The 22,272-nt window shown below is 38.7% G+C and overlaps 1 protein-coding gene across 1 annotated transcript in view; it reads left to right on the forward strand.

Moving 5' to 3' along the window:
* The window catches only part of LOC579339 (speract receptor), a 52,091-nt gene that overhangs the window by 14,539 nt on the left and 15,280 nt on the right, over window positions 1-22,272 (forward strand). The window contains exons 6-7 of the mRNA XM_011673988.2: window positions 8,360-8,505; window positions 21,343-21,521. Coding sequence (XP_011672290.2) covers window positions 8,360-8,505; window positions 21,343-21,521 — 325 coding nt within the window. The remainder of the gene's footprint in view (window positions 1-8,359; window positions 8,506-21,342; window positions 21,522-22,272) is intronic.

Below are 22,272 nucleotides of genomic sequence, written 5' to 3' on the forward strand. Positions count from 1 at the left end.
CCCTGAACCTGAGTCTATTGATTATACCTAGCTTTACCCTAACCATAACCTGAAACACACTTTCAACCAAGCATGATTTGGGTTTGTTGTCGTAAATACAATTTACAAAGCCCGGAGCAATTGGGGGAGGAGAAAATGTGAGGCCATCGTCCTCCCTCCCCTGCTCAACGAATATGCGGGACAAACAGAAAAGAAAAAGAGCAGGGGAAAAGGTCAATACTAAAGACGATAAGACCTCTTGCTTTCCCCCCTAATTGTAGGCCTTATAAACTTCCATGACATTTTCCAAGTTTGACCCATGCCCCCTCCTCCTGTCCGCCCCCTCCGATGAGGTCCCCCGCCCCCTCAATAGTTAGACTCACACTTCGTCCTTCCCATGGTCAGTGTGGGACGGATGATTGACGCGGGAAGCAGACTTGTCACAGCTCATGATTCAACAATGTATCGAATGTTGTCCCCGCCCCCTCAATAGTTAGACTCACACTACCCCTCTTTCCATGGCCAGTGTTGGACGCATGATTGACGAGGGAAGCAGACTTGTCACAGCTCATGATTCAATAATGTATCGAATGTTGTGTGCCTGCAGCAGTTTGTCTGTTTTGAGATTGTAATTGTACATCTGCCGTGTCTGCAAACAGACGTATGGGCATGGAGCTATCAAGTGTCATGTGCGCCGATGTTGACGAAGCGGGATAATGGCTCATAATGATAGCTTCTTGGAATATGACATTGGAATAGGAAATGAGATTGGAACATGAAATCATCTGCCAGAGCCAGAGGGGCTTCCATTTGAATTTTTTAACACAGAGCTCAGGAAATTAGAAGATAAATATCGAAACACCCTTACCTTAAATAGAATGCGTAATATCATGTTTAGCATGGCTACGATATAATCACCATGGAAATGGAAATTATACGACTTTCATTTTAGTTTCGTGTGTTCAGAGCCAGAAGAATGTGGACTCATATACATTTAAATTATCTTAAATAATGCCTTTCTAAGTCCATATTCATAAACCCTTACTAAGCCCAGTCGGCAACCTCCATAGTTGTCATCTTGGCACTAGTAGGTATCAAACCTAACTACGCCCAATTCATAAAGCCTGGTTGGTCACTGAAAAGTGCCTAGTTGTCAACTAAATCCACCAGTATGTCTGTCCTATTAGAAAGCACACCATTGATAGTTCTCAACCCATTTAGTTGGTTGACTATTTAAAAGTTAATAACTATGAATTTCATTTGGCTACAAGGGCCTGGTTGGCAAGTACATATGTAGCTTAGTATTAAAGCCCCACTGCACTACTTATTGCCACCTGCACCCTCTATAAACCAAGCAATGCCTAAGTGGTACCCGTCGGTCCCCCATGATACCCTTTTTCTTATGTTATTTGATAGCTGATATGAAGAGATAACAACCTGTCAGGCAGGTATGATCCCTCCTGGCCAAACTAGTGCAGACAGGCTTTAAGATAGTAAAAATATGGACCCTCATTTAAAGCAGACGCTGATGTTCATCCCAAGAAAGATGTATAGTTTTTATAATTCATCTTTCATACTCCTTTAACATTAAGGTTCTGGTAACTTTTATTTTCTTTGCCAATTATTTGTCGCTAAAATGGGTGAAATTGTCAATTTGTCCCTACATTCATATCTTACACTGATAGCACGCGGATTATACTTTCACTGCAATATTACTTACATTTGCCTCTCCGACAATTTGCTTCATGTCAATTTTCGTTTATTTCTGAAATTGTCTACCATCCGTTATGACATAAAAGGTCATTTCCATATCTTTGGGCCCTGTAACACTTGCCTGTCCAATTTACTACCTTTAAGTGACATTTACTAGTACTTTGACTTCATAGACCGTTATCATTCTCTTCGCTGAGCTGGGTGAAGTGACATTTTTTTCTGTCACAAGTCGAACTATTAAACTTAAACATACTACAAATACATTAAATTGACTCGTGGGCAGCCAGAAGGTCGACATCAGTTGCCATGTCAGCTATGTGCTTAGCAAAAGTACATAAGTGATATTCTTAATCACCTTTGTTCTGTCACAAGTCGAACTATTAAACTTAAACATACGACAAATACATTAAATTGACTCGTGGGCAGCCAGAAGGTCGACATCAGTTGTCTTGTCAGCTATGTGCTTAGCAAAAGTACATTAGGTGATATTCTTAATCACTTGAAAATGTGATATTTGACACATTCTCCGATGACATTTAAGGCACACTGATTTCCTACGCTAAGTGAATTCCTAGCTTCGGACATAAACCTAAAGGAAGAATGTGTAATAATGTTTTCTTTAAAAATTGAATAATGAAATCCCAGTGATACTGCAATAGTTCACTTTCAATGATGGCGTTTTGTTTCTCCTTTTGGGCTGTCGCTCACAGACGTACAAGTAAAATAAAATATGCAGAAATTTTATTTAAATGGTTAAATTAGATTCAAATATATATTTGAGTTTGTATCGTTTTGCGACATATACATGATCTTAGGTCTTAAATTGAATTGAGAAAATACCCCGCATATGTCGTCCAATTTGAAAAGAGATTCAAGGTTTGAATGTATCAATAATGGAAGCCTTCAATGACATACACGAAGGATTTTCATCGCCCCATTTGGGACTTTTATCTTGGAATGGGCTCATATTTGGACTGAAGAGGCGCCATACTAAATATATTCATGTTTCTTAAAGGGAACATCCACATATCAATCATAATGTAGCTCTTTAGTTTAATGCATCTACATGTATAGCATACTCACAATGTCGACTTCATTATTAACTCCGAATTAATTTTCAGAAAGCCTAGACACGATTGAAATAATTAAGACCTATTACATTTTCTAACCTTCAATACTTCAATCACACCCACAAGACTAACACCACCAGACCGACAAAAACCTGAACATATATTTACAATATAATATCCCAAATGGCCAATAAGCGGCCAGTTTGGAGACGGTCTGGAGTCAGCGTGGCGGTTTGACTCTGGTATGAAGATTTGAATGTTTTGTATTATTTAGAGGAGGGTAGGTATGTCACATCGCCAAATCATAAACAGATTATTACTTGGTGATATTTTCTCTTTAAAGAAGAATCGACCGACCGTTTTATCGATCGCCGTTGCCACTTTATTCTCGTAAATGTTAGCAGTGTTGAGTGCGCATCAGGGTAAATCAGACATGTCGTCAATCAAATTAGGCAATCCGCTTAATTGGGCGGGAAATGTGTGTCGTCTGCGACATGCCATGTTCTGTCTACAATCAAGGGCGCAGCTAAACAGTAGTCAGGGGCACGGGGAAGGTTCCCACCACCATGGATGGTGAACAAGGAAGAAATGCGAGAAGAGGAGGGGAGAGGAAAAGGGAGAAGACTCATGAAACACTTGTCGCATCCATCCGCATCCATTCCCCTGATCATGAAGTAGCCTCGTAAACTTCTATTTCATTTTTGTAGAGTAAGAACGATGCCCCCCCCCCGCCAATGGTGTAGACTCGCACTAGGCCATGGTCGGCAAATCACATAGTGCAGGGGGGTAATGAACGGGAAATCTAAGGGCTCCTTTAAACCTGACTTTTAGCTTTTGAAGAGAGTCATAAGTGCAACAATCAAGCCCCTAGTCCGCGACATGGAGTGGTCTAAATCTGACAGGATTGTTTCATCACCCTCTAATCAGATGAGGGTCAATACCCGTGAATATTTGCAGACGACGTCTGGACGGATACGTCTTCGAGACGTTGATCTTTACAAAATTGGGCTGTTTGTTTGATGTGATCTTTCAGCAGACGCTGACTTTTCCTCGGTCTCAGACCAGGGGGTGTTCCACAAGGATCTTAAGTTGAACTTATCTCTAAGTTGGACTTAACAATTATGGAAAGCCGTTAACATCTATACAAATATTTTGTAAAAGCTACTTTAAAAGGCATAACATGTTGATTCAAATCCTTCATGCTTTTTATAATCAAGGAGATTTCAAGTTCTTGATGTGGAATTTATAAACAGTCTAAAATACTATAATTTTTGCTTTAGAATATACTTTATTTTAAGGCTACAAATGGCTCTCCATAATTTTCAAGTCAAACTTAGAGTTAAGTTCGACTAAGGATCTTTGTGAAACACCCCCCCCCCCCCCCCCCTGGAGAAGAGATTTTGATTTAACCATATTGAACATTTATTTTGAAGTGATCTTTCTCTGGACTCTAGTCTGTTCTTAATCTAAGGCAAGATAAAAGACTTTGACTCCAACCAAATTGTACAGTTTGTTTGATGTGATCATTCACCGGCCTCTGGTCTTTCTTCGATCAGAGACAGAAGAATAGGTTTTTTTTACAACCAAATTGAGCTTTCTGACATTGAAAATTGACATTTTCCTGTTCGAAGACAGGTGAAGCAAATTCGTTTTTAACCAAATGTAGTCGTTTGGTTGATGTGGTCCTTCACCGGATATCGCTACTCTACTCTAACATTTTATCCTTGATCGAAGAGAGGAGCGGATTTTGTTGTCAAAGGAGACACTGTTGGAAGACATATTGGTATTTGTCTGAAGTATTACATGTATTGGCTACCATGAACATTCTATACAGGCGGAATATATTATCATAATCATTTTGGAAGAATGTATTTGATCGGTTCTTAGTTTGCATGTGTTACAAAATAGCACCGAATATCCGCATATCTCATAAACATGCAGAAGTCCCTTTTTGTGCACGTAAGACAATTTACTTTCAATGTGAAGGAGATGCTTTATAAATAAACATTAATGTCTTCCTTTGGTAAAACTTCACCCGTGCATCGTGACGGAGATGAGAGTAAACATGGAACACACCGTTTATTTGAATGAATAATTATTACGAAACTTTTATAAGAATTTATCTATTCATCTTGGTGGGTGTACGATAGGCCTGTTTCATGTACTCCTCGTGAACAAAAATAGCTCTTGCTGACTAAGATGCTTGCCAGAGGCCTGCAGACAAAGCAACAGTTGATGTCTGCACTTCCGCGCTTCGCATCGACTTTCGACGCAAGAGCCTTACGCGTATCTTTCTTTAATATCGGAATCGATATTTCGCATTACGATAACCAATTGGCTTTTAGCGTATATGCGGCATCAGTGAAAAGGGACACATTGTTTATACTATCACTGCGACTGCCAAGCTATTCGATCTATCATTCGTAATATGACTTCATTTGCAAGATTGCAAGATTCTCGGTATGTGGATATAATATCTACTACACCCTGTATCTTCATGATTTTTATCAGCCAAATCACACAAATCAGCTGCATGTCTAATATCCATGATCTAAGCGAACAAGGGTACTTGACTATACTCGAACCCTAGGTAATGGATCAAAACATGACTTTCATAAGTTACAAGGGTAGGGCATCGATACAATGTTTGTTGTAATTGCTACTTTTTACTCATCTTCTTTTTGTAAGATCTCATTTTGCTTGATCCACTCTCGTATACATTATCGATGTCTCAAATCGGAATTAGCGAGAAACAGTTCACCGATGATACGCTTTTATAAGCAGCCCCTCGGAAATGATGACTTGATACCATATTTTACGCCCAGATCACCCCCGGTGAGAAGAGGCACGCTTCCTCCATAATTGACAGTTTTCCAGAGCCAAGGACTACCTGGTATTCCTCAGCAACCGCCAAGGCACGATGTCTTTTAATGGGATTACGCCCGGAGGCGTATCTTAACTACCGCGGATTTTTCACGCGTCGATATTCATATTTCTCACCCTACCACTCTGACGGGGCATATCATGCGCGGGAAAAAATAGAAATGCAATTGAATCGGATCCGTGGCCCCTAAGGAAATAGGGGTATCACTTTGGTCGAATGGGGTATTTGGTGTCTTTCCTCCGACATCGGACTCTCACTTACCTTCACCGTGGCCGGTAGACGTCCCGACCCCTTGGGGAAAAGGGGCAAATGAATCTAGATGTAATCGCGCAGAGGTAGAGAACCCATCATGATTCGTGATCATCATCTTCAACTTTTAACATTTTCGCAAAAGACATAAAGACTACATTTTCTTGCAACAGTACAAGTGAGAGAACTAGAGTGTGTGACAAGTGTAATATTTACAAGGCATGTTTTAAACATGTACCTTTCATGTCGCATTGATGAAAAAGGAAAAAGAAATGACAACAAAAAGTGCAGTTGTCCCTAGCCTCGACGTTTCAAAACGTAATAATTGGAAAATGATTGCTAGTATTCTTTATCAAGCTTTTCATTTCTATTTCTTTCCACCGATCCTCTGAATCACTACGTGCATCATACAACATAAATCGAAATATTGTTCAGAAAGTGCATGGATTGGCAACGTATTGATTGCAGGTTATTAACAATACATATTTTTAAGTGCACCTGGAACTAGCTACACCGGAACCGCGAGTTAAACAGCAACCGGGAAATGAATACTCAATCGCATTGTATTTGGTGAATCCCCAATAAACCCAAAGGTATTGAATCAGATGATATTAAATTTCACGCTGTCTGCGTCAGTGTATGATTCAGTGCTTTAAAGAAAAAAATAAGATACTGTCAGTTTATACCTTAGTCAAACCTCCAGTGTTTCCGAACCCGAACCACCGATTTCTGGCCATTCGGCGTGGTGTATTGTTTCAGTTTAGTTTTGGATTCGTCTGTGTTATTGGGATATTTTTCCAAAACATTAAAATGTTTACCGAATATTTAAAAAAAACCTTCGGTCACACGACCAACCCGACTCTAACCCACCGATTCTTGTTTATTGTGGGCAATGCGATTACTTGTTCGGTCTCCTTTCGGTCACGTGGCGTCCTGATATCGGGCCCAAAGTTGTGACTGGGGTATTTGCGAAAGTTAATGCATAAAAGGCGATTATTGAATATCATGCAGTTTCAGATTGATAACTGCAGGAGGGACAAAGAGGTAAAAGAAGGAGAGCTAAACGGTAAAGAATTGGGAGAGATGGACGAACTATTTCTATCTTTATGAAGAAATGAGTCCATTTCCATTTAAAAGGGCATAGATTCAAGGGTTTGACCATGGTTTTAACGAACCGAGATCCGTAATACAAAGCCTTTTTTTTAGGAGCTTTTGTTCTGTTCTGTATATACACATATGCACACACATGTACACAATACATAAACACACATACACACACACATATATCTTTCTCTCTCTCTCTCTCTCTCTCTCTCTCTCTTTATGGTTAGAGCGATCTCAGGCTTTTTAGATCGAAAGATAAACACCAACAAACACTAAAGTGGCTTTTTCCATCAGCTAATTAATTTGCGCCATTTATAATTAATTCCTCGTTCTCTACTCTGTGACCAATGAAGCCGAGAACGAGGAATAATCGGATAACAATGAAGGAATTTATTTTACTATTTTGTTTACGGTTGAGGTAAATTGAAACAACTATTTTGCTGTTTGGCTGAGAAATAAAAACTGTATTGTACACGTAACCGAGGTTGGAACTAGAGACAAGAAAGGTTAATCATTTTGTGTTAGATAAATATCTCATGAAAGTGACCAGTAAAAAAAAACGTTAAACAGCAATTGAAACACTTGTAATGAGTTCATTTGGTTGAAACAGAAAAACAAGATAAGCAGAATGGCGAAACTTTGAAATGAATCAGACCAATAATGAGAAAGTTATAATCGTTTAATGAGATCGCTAAGCCTATGTGGATCACAAATTGACAGTTTGTTCAGTGGATTGTGACGTAGTCACGGATAACTGACCCGTTTATTTGTTGGAAAAAATGGGAAACTGTCCGATACTACATCAGAGAGACATTTGAAGAGCCCATACCATTACTGATTACACTTTTAATTCTTAAAATTGAAATTTTTCTCACTTTTTGTCCGATTCCGAAAAGACTTTCACGAGTCTACTTTTAATTATTTGTTTCCCTTTCCTCTAATTAAGTGTAGTTTGTATCAATGTCGGATTCCTCTTTAAACTCTCTGCAATACATGTTTTTACAGATTATATTATCGATTAAGTTCTTCTCAATGCAAAATCTAAATGTTTTAGTTTATTTTATAGTAATAAGACCCTCCTTGGTGGAAAGGAAAGTCAAGAAAACTAAGAAAGCGTATATGTTCAATTTGCCATGTGTCACTGAAACAAGTCACTGAACTCAAAAACTGTTCTTGATATTAAATCTAGGAATAACTGAGGTAAACTGTATCTTCAAAAATTTTAGCGAAAGCAATGCTAATACATAAGTCCTCATTAAAAAAAAAATCATGTTTATCACCTAACACTGGAGTAAAATATGCTTTGATACAGCTAGGAAGAAAATCACGATACTATTACATATTTCGTTTCTTTCATTAGGTATTACTGGGGTAAATCGCATCATCGACAAAGATGGCGATACCATTGCCAACGTGAGCGTCTTCTCAATCCAGAGAAACAGTTCGTCCGACATCGACTACGTCATCGATCCCGTCGCCATCTTCCAGGAACGCAACGGTACCACGGTAAGTCGAATTATCTTTTTAATGATCAAGGGTAATTCTTGAATGATCAGTCATTTCATGATGATACCAATTAGTTTGTATTATACCTGTTTATATTCTTGTGTATTTATCTATTTTGTTTTTGCTGCTGGTTATTATTTTATTCTTATCAAGCAGGGCCTCGTGGAAGACCACCAAATTTCTGATATGTGCCACCGTGTATAAATATCAGAAATAAATAAATGTGAAGTGTTGCCAATTTCATGTCCATTTAAAATTGATATGGTTTCCGTTCGCAAGTTCGTGCTTTGGTGTATTTTTTTCGGGGGGGATGTTTTTTTTTTTTAATTCAGTAAGTAAAGAAAAGACAGGTAACGGCAGGTAACCCTTATGAAGATGACACACATTTTCTAAAGGCCAAACTGATCAACTGTTTTGATCTTATAACTGAACAAACTGAAGCCATTTGGAAGTGAGACCGAATTGTTTGTTCACATCGCCCAGATAATTTAATGTCCATGAATATTAGATTACTATGACATATTTCTCATCCAACGGCATTTCTGTTTAAAAAAAATGGAAATGCTTTATAAATGAATACAAACGCTCGGTAAAAGTACAATTTTGCTGCGTTTTGAAGGGAATTATGAATTCATATTCGTGGCTGAACGAGCTCACCTGACAATCTAGACCTACATTCATAGGGTATGTTACAAGTGCAAGAACATATTTCGCACGCTACTTCAATCAATCATGGGCGATATTACTGTCTCTTTGAAGTATAGCGGTTTGGATTCAACCCTATTTTGTCAGTTGAACGGGTTAATTGACAGCAAGGCCATTTTAATGTATTGTAATAATATGAATAAGACGAGGTATCATTATGTGCTGCAAGGCATATTATGTTTGATATTTGGTTCATACTTTAACGGCATCATTTCACAATTCTTTTGGTGATACCCACAATGTTGTTTGTTTCATGTTGGGCTTTTTGTATCAAATATAAATACGTACGTAAATTTTGTAAATACAAATAGACCAATACTTTAAAAAAATTAAAACAAACATTTTTTAAAATGGCGCAGCTTTTCCTAGAGATCCGGATCGTATCATGTACCCTCTTGTCATCGATTGGATATGCCCTCGTCAGATCTTTATAATGATTTTGGTCCTTCAACATAAACAAGAGCAAATGCTTGCAAAGTATTGCGTGAGATATACCAAATATTGATCGCATTTAGAAAGCTGTCCAACTCACAAAGATTTGATTGAAGGACTATCTAAAGCTGTACTTTGCTTTAAGGGTCAACAAGAAGCCACATTTCATCATCATTGCTCATGGTGTCTTAGACTTTCCTCCTTATTGACCTTGAACTTTGGACTTTCCCGATCGCTCACGTTGATACATCTTCCTTATGTTTTGTGGCGCCTCCTTACAACTGCACCAAGCGATCACCATTCTGTTGTAAGCCAATAACGATGTCGTTAAAATGGCGTGAGAAAAATGACTGTTACAAAGGTGGTGTATGTTAAAAATTAAAACGCATTTGGCAGTGCTTTCGTTTTTAAATGACATTATCGTGCTTCTACTGTGAAAGATAATAATACTTAATCTGATTATTAAAAAGAGAAGAAGATGCATTTACAGTAGATCGAACTTGCAGGCCCTGACATTTGGAACGCAATAATAATTCTTTATAAATTAGCACCTACCCCTTAACGAATGGCAGACATTGGTGTGTTTCCACGCACGCATATTCAGACCAAATGTATAAACAAATCAATATTTCATACGGCTGGAAAATATATTTTAAATGCGGCAATCTGAAAGCCTGCATTGTTCCAAATGGTCGATTAATGAGTTAATGGCAAAGAACTTCTATTTGTATACGCAATATCACATTATCGTTGTTCAAGGGTTATTAATCATGTAAACGGCAATGCGTCAATGATTATTGCTTTTCCAAACAATGGCGTGTCCCACAGGGCTACTTATTATGACCAATCGTGTTTCTCCTTCAATTCCAACGATATTACCTGAAAGTAAACATTGAACAATGTACCTGCCAAGCGGCACAAGCGACAAATTGATGGTATAAATGATGAGAGTGCAAATCGTATCATCAGTATAAAATAGGTATCAATTTACTCCATTTACATTCACAATTATCGATGCCAAATAAAGATATAATGAACCTGTGGCTGATGGATCATAAATTGAAATGTTTTGTATTAGCTCAAAGTACGAATACTTGCAAACTCTCAGATGGGATATGAGTTGGCACGCATGGACCTGTAAATCAAGCTACATTTGAATAGTTTGTGCTATATCGGTATGTTTTGCAAGAGCCTGATTGGATCATCGAATACAGATGCCAGATCTCTGGAGGAATCCTTGAAAACAGATGCTAATCATTTGAAAGGATGCCTTAATCATCTTGTTTTCAATATAATTTGCGACATTACACGAGGGCAGAGTTATGCAGGAGAGTGGTATGAATCGATGACGGCAATATGTTTGACATTCAGTTTAAATGATGAAATTCAAAGAACTGCTATTACTACTAGTAGATCTTCGTAGAACCTGAACCGTTTTCATCTTTACCAGCTTTGTCGTTTACGATCGTATGTGTTGATTTCCCTGGTGGTTATTCCAATTCCTTGAAAGTCCCTTTCTAAGCAGTTGCGTCGTTTTCGGTTCAATATTCGTTTCTTCTTTTACTATTTAATACATTGGTTGCTATTTATATCCTTAGGCTTTGATTTTTGAACGTTTCAGTTTCGTCTTGTTTGGTTTATCATGTTTATTATTATTTCTTGCTACACTTGTGTCATTCCTTGAAATTCAATTTCTAAGCACGGCAGATGAGGCTTGTTCTGTTAAACGGTTGTATTCCTACCTTTTTGATACAGTGGTTTCGGTTTGAATCCTTGTAATTCGATATCACAATACTTTTGTTTCGCCTTGTTGCGTTTATCGTTTTCATTTCTCCATTCTTGTGTAGTGGTTAATATTTTAGTTATTGCAGTTAGATTTCTGAGCAGTTAACTTTGGCCTTGTCTTATTTATTGTCTTCATGTTTATCTTCTGGTACACTAATTTCTGACTCATTCCTTGGAATTCAATTTCAAAGCATTTAGTTTGTTGCGTTGTTGCGTTTATCGTTTGCACTCTTAATAAGCGTTTTCTTATTTTGTTAACGTTTTTAGTACCCTGTTGCTGTTTTATGTACAATGGTTGCTGCATCATTCCTTGAATATCAATTTCTGAACATGTCAGTTTCGCCTTGTTGCCTTCGTCGATTGACCTTCTTGATTTACTCATCGCTTCTCCATCACAAATGGATTTCACAGACTAAACATTTCGGGCAAAACGAGCTCCGTTGATTATTTGTCCCATATACAACATGCAATTATGATTAGGAATCTCAATGTTCTGATGATTGCCTAGATACGTAAACAGATTAAACCGTACCATCTGCCATCGGTATTGAGTTAATGTCGGCGAGTACCCGACCCTAATAACTCACATGCCCGGTTGTCATCGGGAGAAACAGAGATAAATAGTGCAAGCTGAAGGAAAATGGCGGTCTGTCTGTGTGTGTGTGTAGATCATTACGCAAGTGGCAAGAATCTTAACCCAAGCGTAAACAATAAATTCATCTTTCCTTCGCCGTGTCCACTGGCAGGTTGTTTTAGTGATGCGTAAATAATGTCTTCCACGTCGCTGACCATCATCATATAACGATGAATTATCTATATTTTCCGGTCGACCTATTACTAAAGATTTATCGCAGTTTTCTGTTTTCTTGCAGGGCTTAGTATAGGTTCGGCTGAATTTTATTGCAGCAGATGTGTTATATTATTATATAATTATATCAAAATTATTATATAGATCTTTATACCATGCCTTTTGATGTTTCGGCATTTCAAGATGACCACGGTCATTACTAGTTCATTCTTTAGATGTTTCTTTTTAGCTTTCCTTTTGACAACTTTTCACCTTTTACGTCGTGTCACCAAGTACGTATAATTTATTTTACTGAAACAAACACATAAGGTCTCACATATCACTATATTCTATAGTCTTTTTACCAAATGTCTCAAAGTGTGTTATAGTGCAATGTTTACATGGTTTAACTCATAGCCTGTCATAAGGCTGCATGCACGCTATCGTTATAGTGCTTTGTACATGCGAGAGAGCCACCGCTTGAGTGCCATGTGCGTGCAAGGGCGCATTCGTAATAGCAGTTATTGATCATGCCTATTGGACTGTGCTGTGTGTTTTGCAGTCGCTATTCGTAGAACCATAGCGTTAATCAGATTATCTCAAAAACAACCTGGCAAGGAGGATTTGGGATTTGGCACAATGGGGATTAGTCCTGTGGCATGATAAGAGTTAAAGGCATCACTTAACAATGTTAAATCTAAGATGCACGGCCCTGCTTCAAAAAAGTAAAAATCTTTGAGTAACCGGTTTTACCATACTCGTTTTCCCTAATAGACTGTAGTGTTATGAAAACTGTTAGGAAAACGCAACATTTGGTTTCGATTTATAATCATAAATATCTTGATAATCAGACAGGTGATCGGCTTGTAAAGGTCATTGGGTTCCTGACTGACCTAAAGGTTCGTAATTATCATTGCAGCATGAGCTAGATTTTGTTTCAGAATCTGAGACAAAGTTACCGGATCCCTTTAAATATTTTATTATGTAACACTTTAAAAGCATTTCATCAAAGTTAGAAAAACTATACCCGTGATAAAAAAGTTGAGATTTTGAACTGTTTCATTTGCCCACAGAAACCCATGGCAAGACGTTACGTAATCATGCTAATATATTCTGAAAAGCTTTATAACTTTCTTGTCTGGATACTTTAAAAGAAAAATCCATTGCCAATCAATATTTATAACACATTGACATCCTGAATCAAAGCTACATGTACCTGATTTTTCAGGAAACGTTTTTCGCAAATCTCACGGAACATTTCTCGATACAGGAAGATTGGTTGAACCTAAGGGTGTGATATGTCGTCATTGGTTGCTCCTCTATTTTAGGAAGACATAATTGATTATCATAGACAATAACTGAAACGGGGATGATGAAACGTTTTCCCACTCTAAGATGTGGGTGTTGTAAAACTGTAGATACAAGCCAAAAAAGGGAATGAATCATTAGATTGAGTGAGTGAACATATTTTGCACTCATTAATTGCATTAACTTTTAGCAATGTTGTCAGAATAATTAATGAAAGAAAAACACGATAAACAAAAGAGTGTTAACTTTCCTTTGAGTTTATTTCTCGAAAGTCTATGTAATAGTTGCATCGGTGAAGCCGCCTAGACATGCTAAGAGGAGCCTGATATTTCATACTATTCTAATAAATCTTTCAAAGGGAATTTCCCATTAAATCTTAAAACATAAAAGTTCCACATAGTTCCACAGAGAAAGACATATTTTCCCTATATCATTGCCCTTGATCGATGCATTTTTAGGAAAAAACTTTAAAGGGAGCTGGTCGTCAATTAAAAAAAAAAACATAATTCGCTGACACTAGGTTTTGTGGAATTACCATTAACGTGTGTAAAAGCAAACCCGTAGGCCTATCAAGAAATACCCCGGCGTTTCTCGGAGAGTCTTCGGTTGAGGGAAAAGTGAGCAAATGGCTGTACCATGTGGGGCGACGGATGGGGGAAATGCAGAGTATTATACTTAAGGCCTGTTGGTCATAAAACTGAAGGCTAAACCGGCGACTGACGCCACCTGGTATTGGGTAAACGCCAAAACGGTGTCGAATTTCCATGAGAGCCCACTCCTATGTGTCTTTAACTAGCATCGTTAGGGACTTTTAGATTTGCGTGGACTGATACGTGTGACGTCCATTTAAGGTAGTGCATTAAAAGGACGTCGATCGTAGTAATCCACGTTGTCGTTGCGCAAATCTAAAAGTCCCTATTGTCTGTTAAAGCCCGATGTTGCACGCACTTCTACTGTGCACGAAGCGCCATTTCACTGAGGTAGGTCATGCGTCAGTGACTGGCGCAGTCTTCGACACGCCTTTTGATAATAATATCGTACAAAAAGTGAACTAAAAAAATTAATGGCGCAAATATTATACTGAATTTCTGGTTTGCGTATTTAAAAAAAAAAGGCTCAATTAGGGCGGGTATACAAATCAATGAAATGACCCCTCGTGTGCAGCGAGTATGAGGCTGAACTTTGAAACGTTGTTAGCACGACGAGTCGCCACTAGAATTATATTTCCTTAGGGTGAGTAGTCACCGATAGAAAGAAAAAACCTTGAGTTGCCCAAAATGTTGAAAATCCTCCTGGGATGTACAATCAGTTCTATCTTTATTTCGTCCGGCTGTCATGCACATTCTAATTGGCCAATTATACCCCCGCAATATTGCATTTCTTTCAGTGAGGAGTATAATTATACTGAATGGCTAGAATTCCCGGAGGGTACAATAAATAATCGAATACATTTCGTAAAAATAATGTTTGAGAAAACTGAATCATAATATTCACCTCTTTTGTACCAATGACTAGCAATGTAGCATCTGCATCTTGACATGAGTTTCCACTTTTTGTGTGTGTAGGACAGGACAGATCAGGCGACAGCATATTCCGCCCACAGTGCCAATTTAATAATAATAATACAAAAATAATAATAGCCCAATAGTCCACTCCAAATTTAATATTAAACCGAAACGGAAATTCCTTTTTGATCGTGAGCCCGGCAGCGACTGAGCAGCGCCAGATCGACGTTGCTCTATCCCTTATTATTACCCGTATCAGACATCTGAGCTGGTCATTTACAAAACCGTATTGCCCTAGTTTTCATTATATACCTCACTTAAGAAATCCAGCCATCTGATTGGTCGAATTGCATTCATAAACTTCAACTGTTCCTGTAAAATTCTCGGTAACCATGCATAAAACATTTCAATATTTTTAATAACCATGGTTATTAAAAAAAGTTGGTCAGCCTCCATGGTTACCCCATAGGTTTACATGTTAAAAAATGGTTTGAGCGATGGAGGATGCCGTATGTGTGCGAAGGATTGGTCGGTAATTTCAATACAATTGAATCTCGATCGATCTTACCGACAATTTTATCTTGCATTGTTGACATGAAGACGAAAATAAACTTCCAAAAACAAAAAAACAACATCTGCCGATAGATCTTGATCTAAGTTCGTGCCAATATGCATTGCAAAAGTAAAAGAAGAGTCTGTATATGGAGCTTTTGCGAAGCATTCATCACACGCGAAGCCGGTTTCAATCCATTTTAAAGAGGCATGTTCCCCGTATTCCAGAGGGCGTTCAAAATACGTACCCGCTGGCGGACGGTGCTAGCTGCCTATTGACACCAACAAAATACGGCTCTTACGCAGATGGCATGTTCCGAATGCCCGGACAATACCGATTATCGCATACATGTGCCGAAGTAATGCCAATCGCAGTTCGGCTCTAAGATTCGGCTGCTGTTTCCGCCCACTTTCGTGACGTCGCGATCGTCAGCGATCAGCTGGCTTGGCGAAGGCAGGCCAGGCCGCGCGTACTTTGATTGACAGCTGTATGCAAATTAGAAGTCGATCTTCGGAACCAAGATGGCGATGACTAGAGCAGCGATAACTACACTGGCGGGAACGTGCCACTTTAATGTATATATTGGAAAAAACTGCTAAGCATGTTAATGACGGGCCATAGCCGAGTGGTCTAAGCGTTGGTTTTCGGTACACCTCTTGTTGTACGCAAGAGTTCGAATCCCGTCTTCGACAAAATTGATAAATATTTTTAATTTTTCATTTTTTAGTCTATTTTTTTTCGGCATATAAAAGTATTAATGACTGCTTTAATATTCGAGAAATAGTTGTTTTCATACGCTCTCGGGAAGGTTACAATTGGGCTATTCCCCTCGGCAAGCCTCGGGGAATAGCACAATTCTAACCTTCCCTTGAGCGTAATAAAACAACTATTTCTCTCAAAGCAGTCATTAATACTATACTAGCAGTGGGAACGGAGGGGTATATTCTTTATATTTTCCTTGGTCTCCCTGCGCGTATTGACTTTGCGTGTAGAGACGAGTGAAAATATACCTTGGTATTTTCCACGGTCTCGCATCCGGGCATCTTGTATTGACCGCGCCGTATTTTGTCATTTTCATTGCGCATCTATTATGCGTACGAGAACCTGCGCACTTTGCGCGCAATCTATAATCACACCAAATGCACACTGTTTGCAGTGGATCGAAAACAAATTCAAGCACTGGATGCACAGTGCTGGTTTGAAAAAGTTTGTTCAGTTCTTGAGATTGTCATGGTGGATTTCTGTATTTGCTCTAGATGTCTGATTTGGATAACAATAAAAATATTGACTGGCTTTACTTTCGGGGGATATCAGAAATATTGACCGCGCTAAGACCATATTGCCCTCGTCTTTCGACTCGGGGCAATATGATCTGAGCTTGGTCAATATTTCTGATATACCCCTCAAGGCCAGTCAATATTATATAATTGTTGAACGCTAAACAAGGTAGCAACAACTCCCATCTTTTAACGTCTTTTGGTATGACGCGGCCGGGGTTCGAACCCACATTTAGGCAGTTAGTTTGACATAAATTTGCCATTCCAGCTACATGTACCTCCGCCTAAAATCCATAGCGAGATTTTCTTGGTTTCATGGAGCCCGGAGAGAGAGACAGAGAGATATGAGTGGAGAGAGAGAGAGAGAGAGCGAGAGAGAGAGAGAGAAAGAGAGAGATAAAGGAGAGAGAGAAAGGAGAGAGAGAGAGAGAGAGCGAAATAGAGAGAAAGTTTAGGGGAGGGAAAGAAAGAGAGAGAGATAGAGCGCGTTTAATTCTTCTTTATCTTTTTCTTCTCCTTTTTCTTCTACTCCTTCTTATTCTACTCTTTCTCCTCCTCATTCTTCCTCCTCTTCATTCTTCCTCCACTTCTTCTTCTTCTCCTTCTTCTTCTTCTCCTTCTTCTTCTTCTACTTCTTCTTCTTCTTCTTCTTCTTCTTCTTCTTCTTCTTCTTCTTCTTCTTTTTCTTCATTGTCATCTTGTCCTTTTCTTTCTCATTTCGTGTTCCCATCGGTTCTTTGAAATTGCGCTTTATTGTTCAAAAATGTCCCGGGTCCAATCATTCTTCAATGCCATCGACCATCAATCGCGACCGTATTCCCCCCACAATAAGGGGAACACGGCGCTGTCACTCCTGCCCCCGTCTTCCATTCCTCCGCTCCCTAACGAACGTTGGGTGCCATTTAAAACCCAATAGATGAGGACAGATTGGCCTTAATGACGTTGAATAAAAGATGCGACTGGTTGGGATAATGAAGAATGCGGAGGAGGATGGGTGCATGCCCTTATCAACAAATTTACCCTGTACTCTCCAGTTATTTCTGCCTGACCCCCTGTTGCACCTTACCCAAAGTGCCCCGCGGGAGCAACCCCAAATAAATTGAACTGTTGAAGTCGCCTTTGATTTTGTGTACATACATAGTCATTATTTTTAGTTTGTTCGTTCCCTCTGCCTGGTTTGTGAATGGCAAAACGTATAAAAAGCATAGCCCTCTTCGTATTTAAGAGGAGGATTAGTCCATCCGCGGAGGCTATCCATACATGTTCTTGTGGAGAAAAGGACGCATCGCATTGATCAAAGTGCATTTCAAAAGACCCCAGACAAGTGAATGTAAAAGTGTCCTGAAAGTTCTTTCCCACCTTCATATCGGGACGTTAAAAAGATGCAATAACTTCGATAGACTATTCTGTCTGCTGAAGAGTTACTAAGAAGTAACATGTCATTTTCGTTTTTGTTGTTGTTGTTGTTGTTGGGGGAGGGGAGGGGGGTATTTGTAGACTAAATCTTATCCGGGGACATAAAAAATGGATGTAGCACCCCGCCCAAAGCGAATCAAATGCATCTACCGGCATTACCGAATACGTATCTCGTACTTTATTATGCAATTTGTAAAAATAAAGCTTCTTGAATGTTTGCCATGTAACTTTTAAGTGTTTTGTTAAAGAAGCTCAAGGATTTCGTTAAAAAAATATTTTGGTACGCAATCTTAAGATATTGTTGTGAAATAATTCACCCCTGTGTAAAGTTTTTTTTTTTTTTTAAAATGATATACATGTAGGTCTATATATACATGCATATATCTATGTAGCGTGAAAAAGTAAATGTAAAACAAAGAAATGGACAACAAACCTTAACTCTTATTTTATATGAATGTGATTCAGCACCAGCATTTATCTTTAACATTAGTCGAAAACTGACGGATGTGTCTTCAGATTGCGTTTGTCTAAACCATATTAGATATTTGCCCGGAAAAAATCTTAATTCCGTCTTTAAGATCAACCAGTGCGAGTATTAATGAATGCTCCGAGTCAATATTTCCGGGCTGATGTACAGGCAACATAGGACAAGTAGAAGTCGAACGTGGCTCAGTGAGTCGACTATATGAGGGCCTGTAGGGATACGGTGGTTATTCTGGGGCACGTAATAGTGTAACCGAGGAACGGGTATGGTCTTACAAATATGGGTTTTGTTTCATAATGTTTGCGGACCCGTTTGATGTTACTCTTCCCCCTCGGGCTAGAAACGGACTCTCTGCGAACATGGGTTGCTTTCTCTGTCTATATCTCTCTCTCTCTCTCTCTCTCTCTCTCTCTTTATCTTTATCCGTCTCCCCCTCTTCCCCTCTCCCTTCTCTCTATATCTCCCTTGCTTTTTGTCTCTATCTCTATATCTTATCGTCCTTCTTTCTGTCTCTTTTCCCAACCTCCTATTCTTTCTCTCTGTCAATCGTCCTTTATCAGTATTTGATACTTCTCCATCTATCCCCCTTTTTCTCGAACCTGATCATGCTTGGTATATTTCTATTAGTCTATAAATAATTTCGAGCCCTCTATCTCTCTCCTTACCTCATGTCTATGTACACCTCTCTCTCTCTCTCTCTCTCTCTTTCTTTTTTTTTCTTCTTCTTCTTCTTCTTCTTCTTCTTCTTCTTCTTCTTCTTCTTCTTTTTCTTATTCTTCTTCTTCTTCTTCTCTGTGTCCATATACCTCTCCCACTCTCTCTCTCTCTCCCTTTCTCTCTCTCCCTTTCTCTCTCCCTCTCCATCACCCAATCTCCTCTCTTGAAATCTCTTGATCTCCCCAGAAACTGTTTTTTATATTCTATAATGTCTCTGTCTCCTTCTCTCTCTCTCTCTCTCTCTCTCTCTCTCTCTCTTTCACTCTTTTTCTCTCATATTTATTATTCTTTTAAATCCCGTCATTCTAGTTTGCTCTCAATCTTCGATGTGATTTTCATAATTACTACGTTAGCTCTTCGTTTGCCTTCATTCATATTGTAAAGCAAATGTCCTTGCAGCTAAGCGGGAATCTTGGAAGCACTTGCTGCCAGCGACATTGATATGAATATCTACACCACTCTTATTATGTATTTCCATTCTTTTTCTCATCGTGCTAAAAGGTAACTCTAAAGCATCCCCCCTTTCATTTTTGAAAGCGAGTAAAAAAGCTTTTACAGATATTTACCTACGCCGCGCGCGGTGTATGTTAGTCAACTGTTAACAAAGGTGAAAAGGTAAAATCAAATACAAATGTTTTCATGATTCAACATCTAACAGTTCTCCTAAAAACGGTTACCTAGCAATAAAGAAACAAGTCACCATTAATCGGTTGTGGACATCGTCGAAGCTTGGGCGAGTGCTAATATTTATGAAATAATACTGAACAAAAACTCCAAAGTTGTAATACAACCTCATTTCGATTAATGACAGGCTTACCTCAACACGCGATGATGCTCAATATTGTATTTATTAATAATACGAGTCTCTGTACTATAATGTTTCAATATTACAAACTCACTATCACTTATGATGATTTAAGTGTGAGTTTTGTCTGGCATTTATTAAATTATGATCCAGCTTGCCACATTAAACAAATATACCACTGAATTAGACAAACAATAAGGATGAGATTTTGACTCGGAATTGAGCGAAATTGCGTATCGGCAAAGACTATTGAATCGACAGTGCAGACATCGGATTAGTGAATGTTTTCACATGTATACTCTAAATCTCGGAACGTAATTCAATATTTTAGTTTTGAGTTGTAGATAAAATTGGAAGAGAATCGTGTAAATTAAATAACCGTAACCGTTTCATTCGGAATAGAAAAAGCAAAATAATCGTTCTTGACCAAATGTAAAAAGAAAATGTGCTTCCGTCTTTAATTGATGAACTTTCATTATTATAAGTCATGTTCCTGTGATGGTATATATGTAAACTTAAGATGAAACATTGTTTAAAACTTAAAAATCATGTAAGGATTACGTAATACCTCGCTGTAATGTTCGAAAGGTAATCAACAAGGTTATTAAAATTGCCTCGAGTTGATTTATTTTATTTGAAATGTTTCCGATGTTTAATGTAAAAGTGGAGTTTATGTTGTATTAATTTTGTTGACTTGCCTGATGAATATGTAGGCCTTATTGTTCATTTGAATGATTTGTTCTGATTTGAATATCTCTTTCTCTCTCTCTCTCTCTCTCTCGTTCTCTCTCTCTCTCTCTCTCTCTCTTTCTCTCTCTTTCTCCCCTCTCTCCCCCTCTCTCTTCCCCCTTTCTCTCTCTCTCTCTCTCTCTCTCTCTCTCTCTCTCTCTCTATGTCTCCCTTCCTCCCTCTATCTTTCTCCCTCCCTCTATCTTTCTCCCTCCCTCTATCTTTTCCCCTCTTTATTTCTACCTCACCCCCTCTCTCTCTCTCTCTCTCTCTCTCTCTCTCTCTCCCTCCCACACCCACTGCCCCCACCCACTCCCTTTCTATTTCCCTACAGGTGTATGCTGCTCATAAAGGTGTAGACATTCAATGGCTAGGCGGTAGCCCTCCCAGGGCCCAACCTGTATGCGGCTTCGATGGAAGCCTTTGCAAGACCAACTATACAATTCATATCGTAGCTGGCGTGATTGCTGGAATTATTATGCTCACTGCAATCATAGCTACTATAGTGTACAGGTAACATATAAGTACATTTCCCCGCCCCCATGTTCATTTGTTGACTGTGAAAGGAAAAGCGGAAAATAACCAGGGGAATAATTCAGGTTTTATGCAATAAAAATGCTAATATATATTCCTATTATTTGATGATCATTAATATTTAACAAATTTCCTACTAGTTCATCCCTAAGCATCAAATGCATACCCAAGAAGAATAAAGTCATTGTTTGCTCCGCCAGACTACTTTAAATCAATTCAGAGAGAGGCATCAGATAGCAGCTTCTACACCCGAAATAGGGTATTACAGAAATAATCCTAACATCCTAACTATATTTTAACAATATCAACCCAACATGTGTACGATGATTTTTAATGTAATGGTAAAACAAAAAATATAACACAGATTGCGGTATTAAATTACAAAATACACCTCACTCCACTTATTTTGTGTTTCTTCCAATCATCGGGGCATCGCATGGTGTTGGGTGGTTGCGTTAAATGACCTTTTTGTGAAAACATGCTCTTTAATTCACGAAATTTCGGGGTTAATGTTTGCGAAATAAACCCCTCTCATTTACAATCTGGACCAATTTACCAAACACTTTGTGAAAACCCTACGGCAAATCTACAAAAGGTCGCATGATTTTCCGTTTCCGTTTTCGTTTCACGAAAGGTCGTGTAACGCGACCACCCGACCGAACGTGATGCCCCTATGATCCAAAGTAAGCCTTTATTCTGGTCGTTCATTGTGCCCTTAAAATTGAATGTA

This window comes from Strongylocentrotus purpuratus, unplaced genomic scaffold (genome assembly GCF_000002235.5).
Source record: "Strongylocentrotus purpuratus isolate Spur 01 unplaced genomic scaffold, Spur_5.0 spur5_contig_845, whole genome shotgun sequence".
Taxonomy (NCBI): domain Eukaryota; kingdom Metazoa; phylum Echinodermata; class Echinoidea; order Camarodonta; family Strongylocentrotidae; genus Strongylocentrotus; species Strongylocentrotus purpuratus.